Genomic DNA, 21,893 nt, shown 5'->3' on the forward strand with positions numbered 1-21,893 from the left:
CACATTATTACCAGCTATTGAGAATATTCAAGACAAAAATGTAAACGTTATTACCGTCAATTCAGTGGATCCCTTAGCAAACTCTAAAAAGCAAAAGAGATATACAGTCAATTATATGTAAATATGACAAGGCCGACAATATATGGTGCAGGTTTAGCATTGCGCTAAGTCCACATGTGTGGCTATGGAAATGATTACTGTAGGTTTGGGGGAAGCGGTTTATATTTGGGGTGCTAGGAAAACAACATGCAAGATAGAAGTATATATAAAAACATACAAACCAGAGTTCTATCAAAAATAAGTTCCTAGTATTACACAGCATAGTTGAGCAACTATATCACAGTAACCTATCTTATAATGAAATAAAAGGAGTACCAAGCTTTAATAATATCATGTGAAAGAAAAGAACATGCCAATTACCCTGATCTCATCAAGATATGTTGTATACATATAATGAAATGTCACACTGAATTCCATAAACATATATAATAATTTTTAATAAAAATAAAAATAAAAAATCAAATAAAATTCAACAAAATAGACCTATGGGTTTAATAAAACACGCCACTAAGATTTCAAAACGTATGACAATGTCTCAAAAAGTATGACTGTTAATTAAGCAAAAAGGTACCCATATGCCAAAGTGAGCATGCTGAGTACTGGGGACAAATGTGATCTTTAATCAAAGGAACAAATCATGACCATGAGAGTCTAAATGAGAAAGCTGATGGTCGAATGTGACAGCATACCTTTACTGTACACATCAGAATCATTTATTCCATTGTGCTACAATTGTTTTTCGGTGTCTCCTGTATTTTGGAAGCGTACAGTTGTGATGAAAGATGAATATATAATTCATTTCTTAGCAGAGAAAGTGGTCTGACCTCATCAATTGGTTTATATACTTGGCTTTAGATAGTAACACATAGTCACAGTTTTCTATAATTATGAGGACTACTGGTTTGTGTACATTTCTTTCCTCCTCTAGTTTAGCTTTGAAAGATTTTACTTATTTATCTGAAAGACGGAAGAATATAGATGAGAGAGATAGAGAAATATCTTCCATCTACTCTTCAAATGCCCACAAAAGCCATGGCAACATCAAATGGAGGGGTCGGCACTGTGGTGTAGCAGGTAAATCAGCTGCCTGCTATGCCGGCATCCCATATAGGCACCAGTTTGAGACCCGGCTTCTCCCCTTCCAAACCAACTCTCTGCTGTGGCTTGGGAAAGCAGTAGAAGATGGCCCAAGTCCTTGGGCCCCTGCACCCACTTGGGAGACCCAGAAGAAGCTCCTGGTTCCTGACTTCAGATCAGCTCAGCTCCAGCCTTTGTGGCCATTTGGGGAGTAAACCAGCAGATGGAAGACTTATCTCTCTCTCTCTCTCTCTCTCTCTCTCTCTCTCTGTGCATCTCCTTCTCTGTGTAACTCTTTCAATTAAATAAATAAATTTTTAAAAAAATCAAGTGGAAGCTAGGAGACTGGATTGCCTTCCAGCTCTCACACAAGTGTTGCAGAATCTCAAGTACTTGGGTCCATCATCCACTGCTTCCCAGGCAGTTTTTCAGGAGGATGAACCTTAAGTGTGGCACCCGAACATGGAATACAGGCATCCCGACAGGTGGCTTAACCTACAGTCCCACAGTGCCTAGCCCTAGTTAGATGTCTTAAAGATTTTATCCCCTGATTCAAGAAGGTACATAGAACATATATAAGTAATTGCATATAATATGCTTTTGACACAGAAACCTAGTCATCAAAAAGAATAAATTCACTAAGCTGCCACAGAATTATTAATATCACTTTTTATTCTAAATCAATGCAATATTTGCTGAAAAATTCTGGTATTGAAGGAATGAAGTCTATGATATCTTGTTTCCAAAACACATTTATTCTAGCATAGTATGCTAACTTTAATTTTGTGAAACTACTTTATAAAAAATTTAGCTATAGATAAGCCAATGATTCAGTATTCAAATTTTTTCTCATTTAAATAGCATCCATGCAATTTATATCACTAGTGCTTTAGAATTAAATGAAGTTCAAATGAGTGGCTGCAATACCAGCACACCATCCTGTTTTTGGTAATCTCTGGAGCAGCAATAACCTAATGTGTTTAAATCTGAACATACAGAAGGCATCTGAAGTGAATATTCTCATGTTTCCTCATTAGTAACTCTAAATTTACCAGGTTCACTTCATTCTCTCTTCTTCCCTCTTCAGAATCATCCCTCCTTATCAAAAGTAATCTCTGGATCTGTGCTCTGGATTCTTCGCCTTACCATTAATTTTAGGGACTATCCACACCACTTATTTTCCCATTTATCACTACAATTTACAGTTCTAACTTCTATTTCAACCTCCCTTCAACTCTCCTTGCCTTCCCCAGAGCCTCTCAAACTTTACTCCTTCTTGGCTTCCTTCTTTCCTCTCATTCCTGTTTCCAATTTCTCCCTCTCCTCTCCTCTCTTCCCCTCCCCTTCCCTCACCTCTCTTCCCCTCCCCTCCCCTTCCCTCTCCTCCCCCTTCTTCCCCTCCCCTTCCCTCTCCTCCCCCTTCTTCCCCTCCCCTTCCCTCTCATCTCTTCCCCTCCCCTCTCCTTCCCTCTCCTCCCCCTTCTTTGCCTCCCCTCCCCTCTCCTCACCTTCCCTCTCCTCTCTCTCTCCCCTCCCCCGCTCTCCTCTCCTCTCCTTTACTTATCTCCACTCACTTCCCTCCCTCCATCCCTTCCTCCCTCCTTCCCTCCCTCCCTCCCTCTTTCCTTCCTTCCTTCCTTCCTTCCTTCCTTCCTTCCTTCCTTCCTTCCTTCCTTCCTTCCTTCCTTCCTTTCTTCCTCCCCTTTCATCCTCTGGATAGGAACATGCTGAGAAATAAAAACAAAAAATACTCTCCCTCTATCCTTTTAGTTCTTGAATACTTCTCCCAAGGTCCTTCTTTCAAATATCTCTGAAGGGAAACATATAACCCTAAAGCTCACCAGGGATCGTGATGAAAATGCAGAATCCCACATTTAAGGAAACAAAATGTGCATGCTGAATAAGGTCCCCAGAGATTCTTAAGTTTAAGAAGTTCTAGTCTTTACAAAGCTTCCTTATATATTCCTTTTCCTTAACTCCCCTTTCTGGAATGTAGCCTTAAGTTCATCCCTGCCACATCCCCCAAATTTAAATGGCATAAGATGTCATGGTTTAATGGGCTTTTTCTCAGGCAGTTAATTTTATTTCACCCTTTTCCCCATTCTAATTTCATTTAAAAAGACTAAAATTACCAAGTAATGAAATGACAAGTCAACCAGAAGAACAATAGCACATTCAGAAATACATGGAGATGGGCAAAGGACATGAATGGACAGTTCTCAAAAGAAGAAATACAAATAGTCAATACACACACACACACACACACACACACATAAATATATATAATACTTAATATTACTAGCCATTAGGAAAATGCAATGAGAAAATTACCATAAGATATCACCTCAGCCCTCAGAATGGGGGCTCTCCCTCATTCTGAATCCTCATTCCCTGACTTTATTCTGATTGTAGGTTATCCTGAAATGGAGCTAATACTTCAGCTCCTCTGGGGCACTCACAATTTAATGCATTGCTAACTAGTGGCACAATACACAGCTTACCACTCTCATTTATCTTTTCCTTACTATGCATTTAATACACAACTTTCTTCAGCTATTGGTATACATCAATATTCATGTCTTAGATAAACATCTGTCAACTGGCTTTAAAAACTACAGTTCTTACCTTCCAGTGGTTCATTCATATCTTTTCCTTTTGCATCTGCTGCCATTGATTGATTAATGGATTCCTTCCAAGAATTTGTAGAAATAGTCTATTAAAGTTAATGCCAATAATGAGTTGCATACACTTCCCAACAATGTTCTAAAAGAATCTTAATTTTCCACTTTCTAAAGAGTTCCACTTTATAAAGGCAAAAATAAGATCAGCATGTTTTATACAAATTCTCAAGATCAGGCCTAACTTTGAGTTTCATGTTACTGATTCTATAAATGCAGCATGGAGGTTCAGAGGAACAATAACTTATGATACTAATAACATATTTTAGCTACAAACTAACTCAAAAAGTCAACTCTGCATTGTATTCCCCAATAAAATAAAGAAGACAAACTAGAAAAACACATTGAAAAATTGTAGTGTTATAATACAGAGTTAAACACATGAACAATTTCTAGGTTTTGTCTTAACATTCTAAACATAAGAAACTTCAAAGTATGCCATACTGAGTATAAACAGAACATCTCAGAAGCTGTACATTTACATACACAGTGGTTTAGAAATGCTAAGTTTTCTTTTTATTTACTTATTTGACAGGTCAAGAAATACAGAGAAAGAAAAATATAACACGGAGAGAAAAAGAGAGAAAGAGACAGACAGGCTAGGGAGTATATCAGTTCACTGGTTCTGTCTCCAAATGCCACCACTTGTCAGCCATGGGCCACACCAAAGCTGAGAGCCAAGAACTCAGTCCCAGTCTCTGATGTGGATGTCAAGAACACAATTACATTAGCTTAGACCCGTTGCTTACAGGGATGCACATTAGTTGGAAGCTGGATTTGGAATTAAGACATTAACCCAGGTACTAAGATGTAGGCTGCCAGAATCCCAACTGAGCTCTTAAATGCTAGGCAGAATTCCTGTCCTAAATATTATTTAATACAATGTTTAAACACGTGAAGATGGTTTGAATGAAATAGCAGGAGAGTAAGTAAAATTTTCCTTTATGTTATGCTTCGTAACAGTATGCAAAAACCTGTATTAGTATGCAACTCATTGAAAGAAAGAAATACTGTGAAGATTGTACTGTAAGCTTTAATAAGAATAAGTGTATTTTTCTGCTTCAGCTTCTAACATGTGTCTGACACTCATTTGCATCATTTATTTTCTACACACAATAACATATTAAAAAAAGATTGAGGGTGATGGTTAGTCCACTACCTGCATCTTGCTAATTTCTGGAAGTGAAGAATAAAATAATAAACAGAGGTGATCCACTAATCTTTCTGTCCATAATGTCCTCCTTCTAGACATTCAGAGCGAATGTACATTCTCATTCTTATGCTGGGCAGCATCAAATCAGTAGCCCTATTTTTTCCCTCTGCCTACAGAATTCCACCATACAAACCATTCCAACACAAAGCACAGACACCCTCAATATCTCTATTCAACAGTCTCTCATTACTTTTTATGAGGCATTTAGAGGTAACTGTTAGTGCTTGTTACCTTGATTTTCTGTTCCAACCATAAGAGAAGTAGCCCAAACCTGTAAAGTCAGTGCCTAACTGCCCTACCACATAGTTGGAACTCACCAACAAAATTTATTTAAGGTGTCAATTAAAATATTACCAGAAAGGCCTCAAGTATAAAGTTACTATATTCCTATAGAAAATTTCCAAAAGAAATCATCCCTGAATTAGAAAAAGTTCCAAGGTAGTTAGTATTCATATATTTGGTCACTGGTAGAGTGGAAACATTCTTTATTTCTTAGAAAAGATTATTCTTAAAACTCAACAAATTCCTTGTGATACCTAAACCTTTCTTTTTCACTGCATGGTACTGGATTTATGAAAGAAACCTTGAGTTTACACAGCTGTAAAGTACTTAGCACATAGTTGAATTACTCATGGGATGGGGAAATGTGAGGAACTAATTCCTTATAGGTATGCACTAAAGAGAGAAAGAAAGGGGAAACAGTCTCTTTGCAAGTGGTTGGTCAAATGGTGAAGAAGCTAAGTCTAAAGGATTATGTCTGATGTGAGAGTGCCTGGGCTTAAGTCTAGGCTCCAGCTCAGAAATCTAGCTTCCTACAAATGTGGGCAGAGTGAGGCAGTTGGTGGTGACTCAAGTACTTAAGTTCTAGCCATCCACATGGGAGACTGGAACTGAGTTTCCAGTTCCTGTATCTCAGCTTCAACGAGGTTATGTTCCTGGAGTTGCAGGCACACATAGGGATTGACCTATAGGACCCAAGAGAGTTCTGCGTGTCTCAACTGGCATGTGAGTAGGTATCTATCTGTGTTATCTCTGTGTCTGCCTTTTGTGTCAATATCTTCAACAAGGTACAAAAAGCCTTAAGGAAAAGATATAAACTATAATAGGTGTTTAGCTTCTAAACTGTGCCAGACTAGGGGGAGCAATTTGACAGGGTAAGCTGTTCCTGGGGACACTGGCATCCCATAGAGTAGTGCCTAACCTACTATATTTGTACTCCAGATTCTAGATCATGTGCATGCTGCGAGGCAGGTATGGCTTATATACATGAGTCCCTGCCAACCCTGCGGAGGGTCCACCAAATACCAAACTCCTAGATAGAACCTGCCCAGTCCTGAATGTTTCAAGTATTTGTGCAGTAAATCATTGCACTGAAGATCTCTCTGTTGGTTTGCCACTAAAATAAGTGAAAATAAGTAACATTAAAACATGCCAGGCACTTATTTTCACATTTTCTTTATTAAACTGATCACATAACAATGGCTGCAATTATGGTTGTCCCACTTTAAAGTTTTGCTAATACCCAACTATAACAACCAAATGATAAAAAATGAGACCCACTAGTTTTCTGCCCAGAATATTCTAATCCTAGACTTTCACACACATGATTCCATCTCATCCGTTCGTTGGCAGCATCATAGTTACATTCAGAAAGGTTTTCTCTGACTAAGGAATTCCAAAATCAACTCCCACTTCTATGCTAAGGAAAAAAAAAATCAGATTTAAATATATTTGCTCAGTACACATAACTGAGGTAAATGTTGGTACCATTTTCCTAAATGTGGTAACACACAAATAGCTTATATCTTTATTTTTAAGGCAAGATAGATAGTAACTTACAGATCAGCATAAGAGTATGGCTTATAACTTAGTGAAATGCCTGACCCCAAGGCAGCAGCTGTTCAAACCTAAGAACTTAGGCTTGTTTTCACTCACTGTCCAGCCGTCACCATAGAAAACACAATTTTATATGTATGTAATGACTAACATTGCTGCCATAAAAGTAATCAAGACATTTTCTTTTCTTTTTTTAATAAAGATCTTATTCACTTATTTGAGAAGCAGAGTTACAGATAGGATGAGAGACAGAGAGAAAGGTCTTCCATATGCTGTTTCACTCCCCAGATGCCCACAATGATTGGTGCTGGGCTGACCAGAAGCCAGGAGCCAAGAGCTTCTGCACAGTCTCCTATGTAGGTATAGAGCCCAAGCACTTGGGCCATTGTCTACTGTTTCCCAACGCTATAGCAGAGAGATGGATTAGAAGAGGAGCATCTGGGTCTCAAACAAGTGCCCATATGGGATGCTGACACCGGAGGTGGAGGCTCAGCCTACTATGCCACAGCACTCAATCTGGGGGAATTTTAATTTCAAAATTGTTTTTTTATGTTATTTTTATTTAGTAAATATAAATTTCCAAAGTACAGTTAATGGATTACAAAGGGTTCCCCCCCATAATTTCCCTCGCACTCACACCCCTCCCATCTCCCGCTCCCTCTCCCCTTCCATTGACATCAAGATTCATTTTCAATTATCTTTATATACTGAAGATCAATTTAGTATAAATTAAGTAAAAATTTCATCAGTTTGCACCCACACAGAAACACAAAGTATAAAATACTGTTTCAGTACTAGTTATAGCATTATTTCACATTGGACAACACACTAAGGACAGATCCCACATGAGAAGTAAGTACACAGTGACTCCTGTTGTTGACTTAACAATTTGACACTCTTTATGGCGTCAGTAATCTCCCTAGGCTCTAGTCATGAGTTGCCAAGGCTATGGAAGCCTTTTGAGTTCGCCAACTTCGATCTTATTCCAACAGGGTCATAGTCAAAGTGGAAGTTCTCCCCTCCCTTCAGAGAAGGGTACCTCCTTCTTTGATGGCCCTGTTCTTTCCACTGGGATCTCACTCGCAGAGATCTTCCATTTAGGTCTTCTCTTTTTTTTTCCAGGGTGTTTTGGCTTTCCATGCCTAAAATACTCTCATGGGCTCTTCAGCCAGATCTGAATGCCTTAAGGGCTGATTCTGAGGCCAGAGTGCTGTTTAGGACATCTGCCATTCTGTGAGTCTGCTGTGTATCCCGCTTCCCATGATGGATCATTCTCTCCCTTTTTGATTCTATCAGTTAGTATTAGCAGACACTAGTCTTGTTTGTGTGATCCCTTTGACTCTTAGACCTGAATATAACCCTACCATTCAACCCAGCCATCCCACTCCTTGGAATTTACCCAAAGGAAATTAAACTGGCAAACAAAAAAGCAGTCTGCACATTAATGTTTATTGCAGCTCAATTCACAATAGCTAAGACCTGGAACCAACCCAAATGCCCATCAACAGTAGACTGGATAAAGAAATTATGGGACATGTACTCTACAGAATACTATACAGCAGTCAAAAACAACGAAACCCAGTCATTTGCAACAAGATGGAGGAATTTGGAAAACATCATGCTGAGTGAATTAAGCCAGTCCCAAAGGGACAAATATCATATGTTCTCCCTGATTGGCGAAAACTAACCAAGCACCTACATTGAAAATGGTGGAAGTGAAACTGACACTATGAGGAACAGTGATTTGATCAGCGCTTGTCCTGACTGTTGATGTACAATGTAATACTTTATCCATTTTAGTATTTTCTCTTTGTTTTGTTCTAGTACCATTGGTTGAACTCTGTGATTAACACACAATTATTCTTAGGTGTTTAAATTTTAACTGGAAAGTGATCCCTGTTAAATATAAGAGTGGGAATAAGAGAGGGAGGAGATGTACAATTTGGGACATGCTCAATCAGACTTGCCCCAAATGGTGGAGTTAGAATCATGCCAGGGGATCCCAATACAATCCCATCAAGGTGGTATGTACCAATGCCATCTCACTAGTCCAAGTGATCAATTTCAGTTCAAAATGGTTTTTATTTAAAGGCCCCCACTTATCCAAAATCTTATTGCTATAATCTAACATTTTTATATTCTCCACGTTTCCCCTTCACTGAAATATTCTTTACAGATTGACAATTGACAATACAAATATAATAATGATGATTTGAGGGCCGGTGACATGGCTCAATAGGCTAATCCTCCACCTGCAGCGCCGGCACTCCAGGTTCTAGTCCCGGTCGGGGCGCCGGATTCTGTCCCGGTTGCCCCTCTTCCAGGCCAGCTCTCTGCTATGGCCCGGGAGTGCAGTGGAGGATGGCCCAAGTCCTTGGGCCCTGCACCCGCATGGGAGACCAGGAAAAGCGCCTGGCTCCTGGCTTCGGATCAGCGCAATGCGCCAGCAACAGCGCGCTGGCCACGCTGGCCACTGGAGGGTGAACCAACGGCAAAAGAAGACCTTTCTCTCTGTCTCTCTCTCACTGTCCACTCTGCCTGTCAAAAAAAAAAAAAATAATGATGATTTGAAGTGTCAGGTATTGATTTGTGAGTTCCAAACTGTGAAAACCCACAGATAAAACAGTTCCTTTTCAAAAGCACATTAGGATGATTAGTCATCCTTGTAGCTACCATAGAACCAGACATTTGGCATAAATTGCACTGTGATAAAACCATACATTTTAGCTAAATTTTGGAAACTAATTCCTAATTACTTGTGTTAATTAGGCCTTATGTTTTGAACTGTACTGTACTGGCTGCATTAAATTAGTCATGTAGAGAATTGTCACAGTGCACTAGTGCATCAGGAAAATACTCATCACATGATGAAAATGTAAGGAAATAATTCTAATAGGAACACACAGAGCTGAGAAAGAGACATCAAGTCATACCATTCGCAGCTATTTGTCATAGTGTCTCAGACACTAATAGAGCACCTGAATACACTATGTCAGTGCCTGGATTCCATTTCTGGTTTTGGATATGGTATTAAAAATCCTGTTGGGAAGGCCAAAATTGTGGCAAATGGGTAAAGCTGCTGACTGCTATGTTGGCACCCCAGGTGGGCCTCAGTTCATAATTATGCTGTTAGACTTCTGATCCAGTGCCCTGCAAATGGCCTTTGAAAAGTAATGGAAGAAGGCCCTTATGTTTGGGCCCCTGCCACCTACCTAGGAGAACCAGATGAAGCTCTTTCTTTGGCCTGGCTTAGCCCTGACATTGTGACCACTTGTTGAGTGTGCCAGTGAAAGGAAGTAGTCTTTCTCACTGTCTCTCCCTTTCTCTGTATCTATGACTTGGAAATAAATAAGTAAACCTTAAAAATCCTGCTGTGGCTGGTGTGTGGTGCAATACGTGAATCTGCCACTGGCAATGCAGCATCTCATAGTTCCATACTGGAATGTCAGTTTGAGCCCCAACTGTTATTCTCCTAATCTACCTCCTGCCCATGCAACTGGGAAAGCAGCAGAAGAATGGCACAAGTATTTGGTCTACTGTCACCAAAATTTGAGACCTGGCTAGAGCTTTGGGCTCCTGGCTTCAGCCTGGCCCAGCCCTAGCTGCTGTAGCCATTTGGGGAGTCAATTAGTGGATGGAAGAACTCTTTGTCGCTCAATTCTTTCATCCCTCCATCTCTCCATCTTTATCTGTCATTCTGCCTTTCAAATAATAGAATGAATCTCATTAAAAATTTCCAGCTAATACAGACTTAGAAAGGCATGAGGTGATGTCTCAAGCAGTTAGGCCCCTGACAGGGAGACCTGGATGGAGTTTTGAGAACTTAGCTACTGGCTTTGGTTGGGTCTTGTCCCAATCATACCAGAGATTTGGAGAGTAAATTTGTATGTGATAGCTCTGTGGGTTTGCCTTTCATCTCTCTCTGCCTCTTGGTTTCTCAAATAAATGTTTAAAAAGAGAATCAAGAACCATACTCTTCTGTGCTTTAGGTTCTTCTCTATTCAGGATGACCTCCTCCTGCACATTCACAGGGATGGCCCCAACTCTTCCTTTACTTGGCAGTGGCATAGTCACATTCCAAAGAAAAAAAATCTCTGAATACAGAATTCTACACCACGTTCCACCTTTAACCTTATGGAAAATCCCCTGAATATTTTGCAGCCCCACATTCTCTGCTAGATTTATATGAAGGGTGGATAACAAATTATCGTGGATTGCTGCTTGCTATGACATTCTAACCATGACAGAAGTAGCCCCTTTTAATATATTCACTGTCTAAAATTCAAGCTTATATTAGGCACAAAACAAAAATAATTATTCATTTTAAAACATTCAAAATATCTCCAGAAAGGCCTGAAGGGCCCCGTCACTATATTAACATAGGAAATATAGTAATGATGCAGTAATAAGACTAAACATTTCATGCCAAATCAAATTTCTCAGTTTTTTCATGACACTGCCACTGAGTCACACTGGACTTCAGATTTTAAAAAGTCTACTTGCAAACATAAGTAACTGACATCACTGGATGCTTTTTTCTTCATTCTGTATGTATTTCACTGTTTGCATCATGTTTGCCTATTTCTTGCCATGTTATTTTATTGTACTGCCTAAAAGTTAGATATCAATCATTCAGGTGTGGCCACTGGGATTCAAATGACTTATATCACTTTTCACAAGACTCCATTACCAGGGAAAGGCCAGCATATTAACAAGTCTTAGGACTTCAGTGAAGTCACAGAAATCAGTATGAAGCAACTGCTCAAGTCAGAAAGCAAATCCTATCTCATTTCCAGTTGCCACTATGAACATCACCATTATTAATACTTATGTGGTTATGAATATTGCTAGCATGAAGTTACTCAGTATTTTACATTTAAAATGTCTTATGTTTATCAAAACACAGCTAAATCAAAATGATGAAATCTTTACTTAATATATACTAAATCAATCTTCTCTATATAAAGATAATTGAAAATGAATCTTGACGTGAATGGAATGGGAGAGAAAGCAGGAGATGGGAGGGTTGCAGGTGGGAGGGAAGTTATTGGGGGGAAAAAGCCCTTGTAATCCATAAACTGTACTTTGGAAATTTATATTTACTAAATAAAAGTTTAAAAAATGCCATATGATCTAGCAATCCCACTTCTGCTTATACACCTAAAGACAGGAAAGCACTGTATCAAGGATATCTGTGCACCACCATATTATAGCTGCACTGTTCATAAAAGCAAAAAGAGGAATCAAAGCGCACTTCTAAAGATGAATGAACAGAAAAAGTGCAGCACAGGTATCCAATGTAATAGTATTCAGTCATTTGAAAGAATGAAATTCTGCCATTTGCAGCAAAATGAATGCAACTGGAGGGTATGATGTGGGGGAAAAGAAGCTGGACGCAGAAAAACAAGTATCTCATGTTTTCCCTTAAAAGAGGCAGCTTAGGCCGGCGCCGCGGCTCACTAGGCTAATCCTCCGCCTAGCGGCGCCGGCACACCGGGTTCTAGTCCCGGTCGGGGCGCCGGATTCTGTCCCGGTTGCCCCTCTTCCAGGCCAGCCCTCTGCTGTGGCCAGGGAGTGCGGTGGAGGATGGCCCAGGTGCTTGGGCCCTGCACCCCATGGGAGACCAGGAAAAGCACCTGGCTCCTGGCTCCTGCCATTGGATCAGCGCGGTGCGCCGGCCGCAGCGCGCCTACCGCGGCGGCCATTGGAGGGTGAACGAACGGCAAAGGAAGACCTTTCTCTCTGTCTCTCTCTCTCACTGTCCACTCTGCCTGTCAAAAAAAAAAAAAAAAAAAAAAGAGGCAGCTTAAATCGAAAAATGAAGATGAAAAGGCAAATAAGGCAGAAATGCTTGTGTGTTTCGATACTGCTGCAAATGTTGTCTTGATAAGCTTTGTTTTATACCTTTGTCAAGCTCGTGGTTAAGAATATTATGCTACTATAGATTCAATGATCTGGGATTACTTTGAAATTTATTGCAGATAAGTGAAATAGTCCTTTTTCCATTTCATTATTGTCTTTGGCCTTGTCTATATTCCTACTTTACTAGGCCTTTTTTTGCTTTTAACTTGAAGAACCAAGTATTTACAGGAGCCATGGAATGTAATGTAGATCAAGGACATAAACTCAAAGTGAAGCAGAGAAGGGGTAAAGTGAGAGGAAGCAGGGTGGGAGGCACAGAAGGAGAGGGATGGAGGACAAAGGCACATCATTATACTCTTAGAATTCCATGAGCTCTATGGAGCCTAAAACACTAAAAAGATATAGAGAGACTCCAGAAGATATGGATACCATAGTTATCATTGTAATTGTGAAGTCTATTTGTCTTCACAGCTTCTTCAAACAGATGATAATATTAAATGATTTTAAAACTAGCTGCCCTGGCTTCAAGCAAACACCAATTTTGTTTTAACAAGACTGAAATCAGGTATTTGCAAATCACAAGAAGACACACTACCTTCGAATTCCTTGGTGAGTTGTTGTCTTCAGGATCTCTTTGGGAGGTAGACTCCTTACCTACAAATGCAGTAATAGATCAACTAGTGAGAACATTTATTCACATGGAAACAATTTACATAAAGGCGTGTCTCTCTCCACTCATGACTATTGCAATTAAATGAATATTTCAATGAAATAAAAGGAATAGTAAGGATGAATTTCAGAGGGTTGAAGCTGTTTCAGGAAGAAGTTGGTTATATTAAAAAAAGCCAAAGAAAACCCTCAACATACATGGATATCCAATTCAGAGCTACTCATTTCTCTTCATTGTATTTCAATAGTAAGTTTTGATAGATATGCACTCACTACGCTTGTTATCTTTGTCCAATGAGTGATCAGAGTCCATCCCATGTTTATTAATTGGCTGTTGTGGAGCAACTTGAGTGATGAAAAAATATTTTTTACTCTTCTTACCCGCTAGAGCTGACGTTCCTTCCTACAGAACAATAAAATACAAATTCAACACATATATCCAATTTCTCAACCCCTCAGCTACTCATTCAGTGAGACAGGATTTACTATGTGTATCAAGTCATAGGCCCAGTCCTTGAAAAATCTAAGCATATACACAAAGAGCAGATTCTACCCCATGTTCAGCTAGAGGTGGACATGGGAAAATACAACAGGAAAGTATAAACCACTATTTCTGCCACTGAAGTCAATACAGTTGAAGAAAAGGCAGAAAAAAGAATCCTCCATTCAGTCTTGGAAGGTCAGGAAATACTGCTTAATTTCTGGCCGAGAGTTAGAAATGGGTACCAAATAAGGACAGAAAGCCATCCGAGGTGTGAGGTAGATAGCTCATCTGACTTCTTCACCACTGGGCCAAGAGTTTAGCTCCTAATTCTTTTTTCCTAGGTTGTAAAGGCAAGAGAGTTGGCTGAAGCGAATGTCAAGACAGCCTCAAAACCTCTCCTTTACGTAGCTTCAGATAAGTAAGGGGAAGCTTGTATTACATAGGTACTAGGTATTCCACTCTCTCCCAGATAAGAAATATCATCAAGAATATATGAACAAACAACAAATCTAGTTCAGAAATGGACACAGCACCTCAACAGACCTGTCTCAAAAGAAGCCTCTCAGCTTAAAAAAACACACATATCCTAAAGGAAGTCACTGAATGCTTCAGTGATATCTTTGCTTTAGCTTGTATGCATATTTTAGAGTTTACTGTTGTTTTTTTTTTTTTACATTGGCTACCACAGATTCTCATTACACCTACGTGGGCATTAAATACTGGCATATTTTATGAATGTGGTATATGGCATGCCAAAAGGCTATATCATCTTTCCAACGTACTGTAGCTAAAATGACAGTGCAACATACTAATATGTGCTATGACTTAAATAAAGTTAGTGATACCACTATACTGCTTAAACCTAAGAGCTCTGAACATAGCTACCTCACTCTCTTGTCACAGTAAGAAAAAACATTTTAACTTATGTTAGTATGTACATATTTACCAAAAGGATAGTCCAAATTCATCCAATTCTATTTATCTCTATAAAACACCACCAAAGTGGTTGTCCTCCCACAAATTTACTACTTCGCATGTATACCTTGCTCTAAATGTTACTACTTGCGTATCTCAGCTGCTATTCCAAAGATGTTAAGAATGCACTGAAACACAGGTATTAGGTTTTCAACTTGCAAGTTGTGGAAATAACACATCAATTTTGGTATCTAAAAATCTCATCAGCATGACAAGACATCTATAGATATACTGGAATCAGATGTCTGGTGTTACATTCTAAAACAATTTTTTTGTTGTTCTTGTTGATAAATATAATTTGCAGAGCAAATTTACTTCTTTATATTACCCAGGTCCTATTTATGTGTTTTGAAGTATGCTACAATTGTCACACTAAATAAGTCATGTAGAACTGTAGAAGACTACTAAAGTAGCAGGGCAATGGTTACAACATAATGCATTACTAATTGTTTGATGAAAACAAAGAAATCAGAGAGTCTATGCACACAGATGAAAAAGAAGAGCCACCCCAGTACTCAGTAGGCCCCTGCCCCAGTGGCTCATGCTGTGCAGGACACCAGCATGCAATACGAAAAACTCCAGGGTTCCATTACCGACCCCTGTGCAGGAACCCAGCTTCCTGCAAACGTGCAATCAGGGAGCGAGTCAATGATGTCTCAACCTCTTGGGCCCCAGACACCCATGAGGGACACCTGGGTTGAGTTTCTAACTCCTGACATCTTCATTTGGCCTGGCTCTGTTCATGGCGTCACAAACATTTGGCAGGTGATCTCTCGGTGTCTGCCTCACTTGTGTCTTTACTATCTCTCTTGATAAAGTGGTGGCAGAAAAAACAAGCACTCTTTTCTATATTTTACCATCGATTAATATAATACTCACATATAAAAGTCACAAGAAAACAAGGGACAGTACCTCAGACTTTAAGGAGTGTTTTAAAGGCTCATCATCTGGTCTGAAGCCAGGCATATCTATAAAACATAGGCAGAGTTGTACTCATGAGAACATTTGTCAACCGTTGCTTTTTTTTTTTTTAATATATTTTAATTTATTTGAAAGAGTTACACCAAGAGAGGGGGAGAGAGAGAGGGAGAGAGAGAGGTCTTCCATCCACTGGTTCACTCCCTATTGGCTGCAACAGCAAGAGCTATGCCAATCTGCAACAGGAGCCAGGAGCTTCTTATGGGTCTCCAATGTGGGCATGTGGGCATGTGGGTGCAGTGGCCCAAGGTCTTGCATCATCTTCTACTTTCCCAGGCCATAGCAGATATCTGGATGGGAAGTAGAACAGCTGGCACTTGAACCAGTGCCCATATGAGATGCCAGCACTGCAGGCGGGGGCTTTACCCACTACACCACATCGCCAGCCCCAACTGTTGCTTTTAAAAATTTACGCATTCAGCTGAGTTCATCAATAATATACTAAAATTAAAGTAACAGCAATAAAGAATTTCAGCTAGAGGGCCAGTGCTGTGGCATAGCAGGTAAAGCCACGGCAATTCAGCAATGGCATACCATATGGCTATGGGTGCAAGTTCCAGTGGCCCCACTTCTGATCCAGCTCTCTGCTAATGTACCTGGGTAAGCAATACAAGATAGCCTGTCTTTGGCCCCTTGCACACACATGGGAGACCCAGATGACGCTTCTGGATCCTGGCTTTGGCCTGACCCAGTCCTGCCCATTGTGGCCATTTGGGAAGTGAACCAGCAGATGCAAGATCTCTCTCTCTCTCTCTCTCTCTCTCGTGCACACACTCTCTCTCTTTCTCTCTCTCTCTCTCTCTCACACACACACACACACACACTCTGCCTCTATGCCTCTGACTCCACCTCTCCCTCTCTCTATCTCTTTCTGATAAAAAAATAAATTAAAAAAAAAAGAATTTCTGCTTGTTCAATCAGCACTTTAAACCAGGTTGAGCTGGACATAGAAACAAATAGCGAAAGAAAAATCATCAAAATAATGGAAATCATTTCAGTTGAGACATTAGTACTTAAACAGTGTTTCATTGATAGATACTGACCAATAGCTTTGTCTTCTGGCACTCCAGCAATACCAGATAATGTGTCCTTTGCATGCTCTTGGGCACTTAGACTGACAGCCACATCCTTTTCAGTATCTCCACTTGATGCCATTGACGCTTTTCTCTACAGAAAGAAATAATGCCACAAATTCAGCAAACATTCACTCACGTGCTCAGACAAACAGGAAGACGTTTGCTGTGCTTGGGAAGCAATAGGCGCCCTCAAACAATGAGCTAAATATAAGGAAGAAGACAGATTCTATCCTGTAGACTAGGGGCAAATTGACCTATGTCGAACAAAGAACAGAAAACCAAAATTCCTCATTTTCAACTATCGCAGTCAGTAAATTACAATGAGGGTAGGATGACAGAATCTTCAGCATGACTTTGAAAACTCAGGAAAGGCTGTAGGGTTAGGAACACATTTAGTACAGCAGAGAAAATGCAGGGGCAAAGCATGATGGGCCTTCTAAACAGAGCAGTGTGAACAAAAGGAGGAGGCAAAACATGGCAAATGAGGGTTAATAAAGTAAGGAAGTAAAATGGCCAACATATTATTGAAACTGAGAGAGACAGGTGCAGCATGTATCCAAGACCAAACCATGAATGCCTATGGCATGCTGGAATCGGAGCTCGGCAGCAATGGGCTCCATCTTTCTCATTCACCATTTGGTCAATGTAGAAGAATATTTATAGTTACGCTAGTACTAACATATCTGTCATAAACATGTTGAATTCATTAAATTTTCCAAGATAGCCTGTGTTTATTAAAGACACCATTTAAACAGGCTTTATTTTCCCAAAAGAAAAATGAATGATTACTCATGTTTTACCTCATGCTGAAATGCCATTACGTTCTGATTAATAATGGCATTTTGATTCATTATGCTTTTATTTGGAATTCTAAGCACATAGAAATGGCAGTCCAAATATTTCTCTCAAAATCTCATTCAGATGAACAGGTGGCATTAGATATCACAAAATAATGTTATTCACATTGGTGGAGCTAAAATAAACTTTTAATTTTCAAGATATAGCTAGTTTCCAAACCAAAACTGATTCCTTATCTCTCTCAGGCCTACTTTATTATTGTCTACGTTTAACTACACCAACGGACTCACACACATGTGTAGATCTTCTCTAACGTGGCAGTGCACTGTTTACAATGCATTACTAACTTTATGATGGAAATAAACCATACAGGGCAGGCGTGAGAAAGGAAACTCAAACCTTCCTCTTTGTAGTCACTTGCCACAGTGGCTCGGATGCTAAGTGGGACAACAGCATACAATATTTCAGGGTTCCTTTACTGATTCCTGCTTCTCTCCCTCGCATCTTACTGAGGCATATGCAAGGAAGAAATAGGTAGTGACTCAAGCTGTTGTGTCCCTGGCTCTCATGGGAGGCCTGGGTTTAGTTTCTGACTCCTTTCACCTGGAATAGGCCTGGCAGGCATCTGGCCGGTATACTGTCTGTGTGTGTCTGCACACGCATCTTTCTTATCTTTCTCTCTGCATTTGAAATAATTTTTAAAAGGCAAAAAAGGAGCAACCACACCTTTACATATCTCAGCATCAATTAATGCTCACATTTCAAAGTCACAAGAAAATAAAAGGCAATAGCGCAGATTTGGAAGTGGATTCCAGACGTTCATCTTCTGATCGGGAGGTAGCCACTGGATTTACAAAACATAATCACAGCCCCTTGAATGACAACATGTATTTCTATGAAGTTTATAGGTAAATCCACAATCTACCACCATTCAGGAATATTGCAATAAAATGACAGTAGTGGCAATAAAGTGCAGAATGTAGAAACTATTGCAATAGGGAGATACGTAGCATATACATAAAGCTAAAGAAAATGCAAAAGGAAATGAATGTCAAAATGGGACCTACACTTCCCAGTTTCAACAGCAGCAATGATACCGCGATTCATTAAAATATACTGACCTCTTTGGCTATCCTTGCCCAACTACATGACAGGAAATAATCCAGAATATCTCCTTCTGGGACACCTCCAGTGGCAGCACGACCTTCACCCTTTCCACTTGATGTTTCTTCCTAAGCCCAAAATTAATTAACTAATTAATAAATACTAAAGCAAAACAAGCAATCCAGAAATTCAGCAAACAATCAGTGGCTCCATCACTAAGATACAGTTTAATCTGCTTGTCAATTCCTAGGCACATTTCCTCCAGAAAGATAAATATAAAAACAGAGGTATTTTCTACCCTATGCTAAGTGGGAGCAGATACATAGGAAAACAAAGAATAGGAGCATATAATTCACCACTTCTACCACTGAGGTAAAAAAAAATAAGCTACAGTAAAGGCTGACTTGAAACAAGACCCACAGCTTTCAGCATATACAAAAACTCAATTCAAAACGGATCAAGGAACTAAACTTAATACCTGAGGGTATCAAGGTACTACAGGAAAACCTAAGAGAAATGCTGTGAGGCATTGGCCTAGGCAAATACTTTTTGGATAAGACTCTCAAAGCACTGGTGCTAAAAACACAAACAGGCAGACAGGACTGAATCAAGCTAAGCAGAGTCTGCCTATCAAAGGAAGCTGTGCATCTAATTTATCTTCTATTCTATTAACTCATTTTCAGAGGGTATAAAGAGCTCAGGAAACTTAACAACAACAAAGCAAACGATCTCAGGAAGAAACAGGTACAGGAAAGAACAGGTATTTTTCAAAGGACGAAATACAAATGGTCAACAGACACATGAAAACATGCTCAGGGAAAAGCAAATAAACAACATAATGAGGTATCACTTCTCTCCAGTAAGAACAGCTGTTAGCCAAAATCAAAGAATAACAAAAGCTGCTGAAGTGGTGCAGCCAAATTCAGTAGTGGTAGGAACACAAATCGGTATAGCCGTTACGGAAAACAACACAGAGATTCTGTAGAAAACGAAAAATGGATCTACCATGTGACCCAGTTCTCCAACACTCAGGAATGCATCCAAAGAAAGCGAAACGGCATATGAGACTGGTACCTGCATTCTCATGTTAAGAGTAGCACAAGTCACAGTAGTAAAGGGATGAAGTCAGCCTTTGAGCTCCATCAACTAATGACTGCACAATGTTACATGCTGAACTATCACTCAGCCATAAACTATGAATTACTGATATTTGGAGCAAAACATGGAACTGGAGATCATTATTCTAAGTGAAGTAAGCCACCCAGAAACACAAATACTACGTTTTCATTTATTTGTAAAAGTAAATTTATAGAGAGCACAAAGTTGTGTGGCTATCATATGATCTGATATATATAATTAGAAGTATTGTGACACTGAGTTATTGTATTACACAACAATATATTCCTCTTTCCTCACATAATGATCAATGAATACCTCATTAGGTAACATTATTATCCATTTTCAAAAAAAGAGTGCATACATGTATACCTGTAATATATACATAAGATGTGACTGTGGCAAAATGTAAAAGAACCTGTTGAATCTTAAAGCTAAAAAAAATGTATAAAAACATTCAAAAGGCTGAAGAAACACACACCACTTTTATGTCTTAATGTCATTGAAACCTTGCATGGACAAGTACCTCAGAATCCCACGGTGATTCTACAGCTTCATCACTTATTCCGGAGATAGGCACTGCAACTACAAAATGTAGTAAGCGATCGACTAAGAAGACTATTTATGAAATGTACAGACACACGCAATTCATCTCTCTCTCCACTCATAAGTAACTGGAGAAGCCAAAGGTAATACTGAGAAGGTGTTTTAGAGGACTGAGCAGTTTTAGGGAAAATGTCAGAAATATTAAAGCAAAACAAAACAAAACTCCCAAAACAAAGGTAAAATAAAATGGATGTAGGATTTCATTTAACACAACGTTGATGTTTCATTTAGCAGTAACGTTGAAAAAGAAGAACATACATACACTCAAGGACCGCTTCTACTACCTCAGGGGATCAGTCTCTACTAACTTGCATGCCTAGAAATTGGTTAAGTGGGGCAATACCTTCTTCCCTCTTTAGAGGTTCTGCAGAGGATTCCTCCTATAGAAAACAAGGAACCACAAATTTAGCACACATACACATTCAATTACTCAACTACTCACTAAGACAAACATTTACTGTGTCTATCAAAACAGGCACCACCTAACGAAGACAGGCATGTACACAGAGGCGCATTCTACTCTAGGATTCCATTGGGGTATATATACATACAGAGGAAAACAATGAAAAGGAAATTAAGATTCACTGTTTCTACTACTGACGTGATAAATGAAGAAGTTACAGAAGAAGCTGGAATTACAGAAGCTTCAGTTCAGCCGTGACAGTTTACAAAACAGGACAAGGCCACAGCCGTATATTTAAAGTACACAAAGTACAGGGGGATTGTGTGTAGGGTCTTCTGAGAGAGGCTGCAGGAACAGAATGATGAGACAGAAAACAACATGACAAATGAGGGTAAGAAAGTAAGAAGGTAACATTACAACACATTGCTTGGGACTGGGATAGAGTTACTGTAGAGAATCAGGGTCAAGCTGCAACTGGCATGTGGTATGCTACAATCTGAACACTTTTCTGTACAAGACGCCATAGAATCATGGCTCAATACTCTAGTCATGAATATAATTTAGAAAGGCCAATCTGGCAGGATGTTCAGATGCATGCAATGCATTCTCTGAAGCATTTCTCAGATTTGAGAGCCTCCGGAGTCTTAGAAGTCACATCTAGAAGAAGACTTGCGGTACAGGAGCAGAAAAAAAAAAAACACTCTAGGAAATGATGGCTGGTCTAAAAGATAAATGAATACAATAAGCTAAAATTGTATAAGCAAATTTTTGTAATCATAGACTAAATCCTGATATTTTGGAAGTGAAAAAAGGGGTAAACTATCATGAGTTTCTCATGGAAAATGACAATTATCAATGATTTTATCAGGGATCTAAACTCTAACTCTTTTTCTATGTAGTTCTGTCATGTTGCTGTAACATGCAGTCGTAAATTTCAGAAAAGACTTATGTCAATGAA

General features: G+C 39.4%; 1 protein-coding gene across 1 annotated transcript in view; it reads right to left on the minus strand.

Moving 5' to 3' along the window:
• The window catches only part of LOC103352168 (uncharacterized), an 82,930-nt gene that overhangs the window by 16,810 nt on the left and 44,227 nt on the right, over positions 1-21,893 (minus strand). Inside the window, exons 14-20 of the mRNA XM_089311279.1 lie at positions 20,876-20,912; positions 20,453-20,511; positions 18,828-18,938; positions 16,876-16,999; positions 13,322-13,380; positions 3,763-3,850; positions 55-83 (exon numbers count right to left, since the gene is read on the minus strand). Coding sequence (XP_089167405.1) covers positions 55-83; positions 3,763-3,850; positions 13,322-13,380; positions 16,876-16,999; positions 18,828-18,938; positions 20,453-20,511; positions 20,876-20,912 — 507 coding nt within the window. The remainder of the gene's footprint in view (positions 1-54; positions 84-3,762; positions 3,851-13,321; positions 13,381-16,875; positions 17,000-18,827; positions 18,939-20,452; positions 20,512-20,875; positions 20,913-21,893) is intronic.

The sequence above is a fragment of the Oryctolagus cuniculus genome, chromosome 13, assembly GCF_051225735.1.
Source record: "Oryctolagus cuniculus isolate XC-2025 breed Fujian yellow rabbit chromosome 13, ASM5122573v1, whole genome shotgun sequence".
In the NCBI taxonomy this organism is placed as follows: Eukaryota; Metazoa; Chordata; class Mammalia; order Lagomorpha; family Leporidae; genus Oryctolagus; species Oryctolagus cuniculus.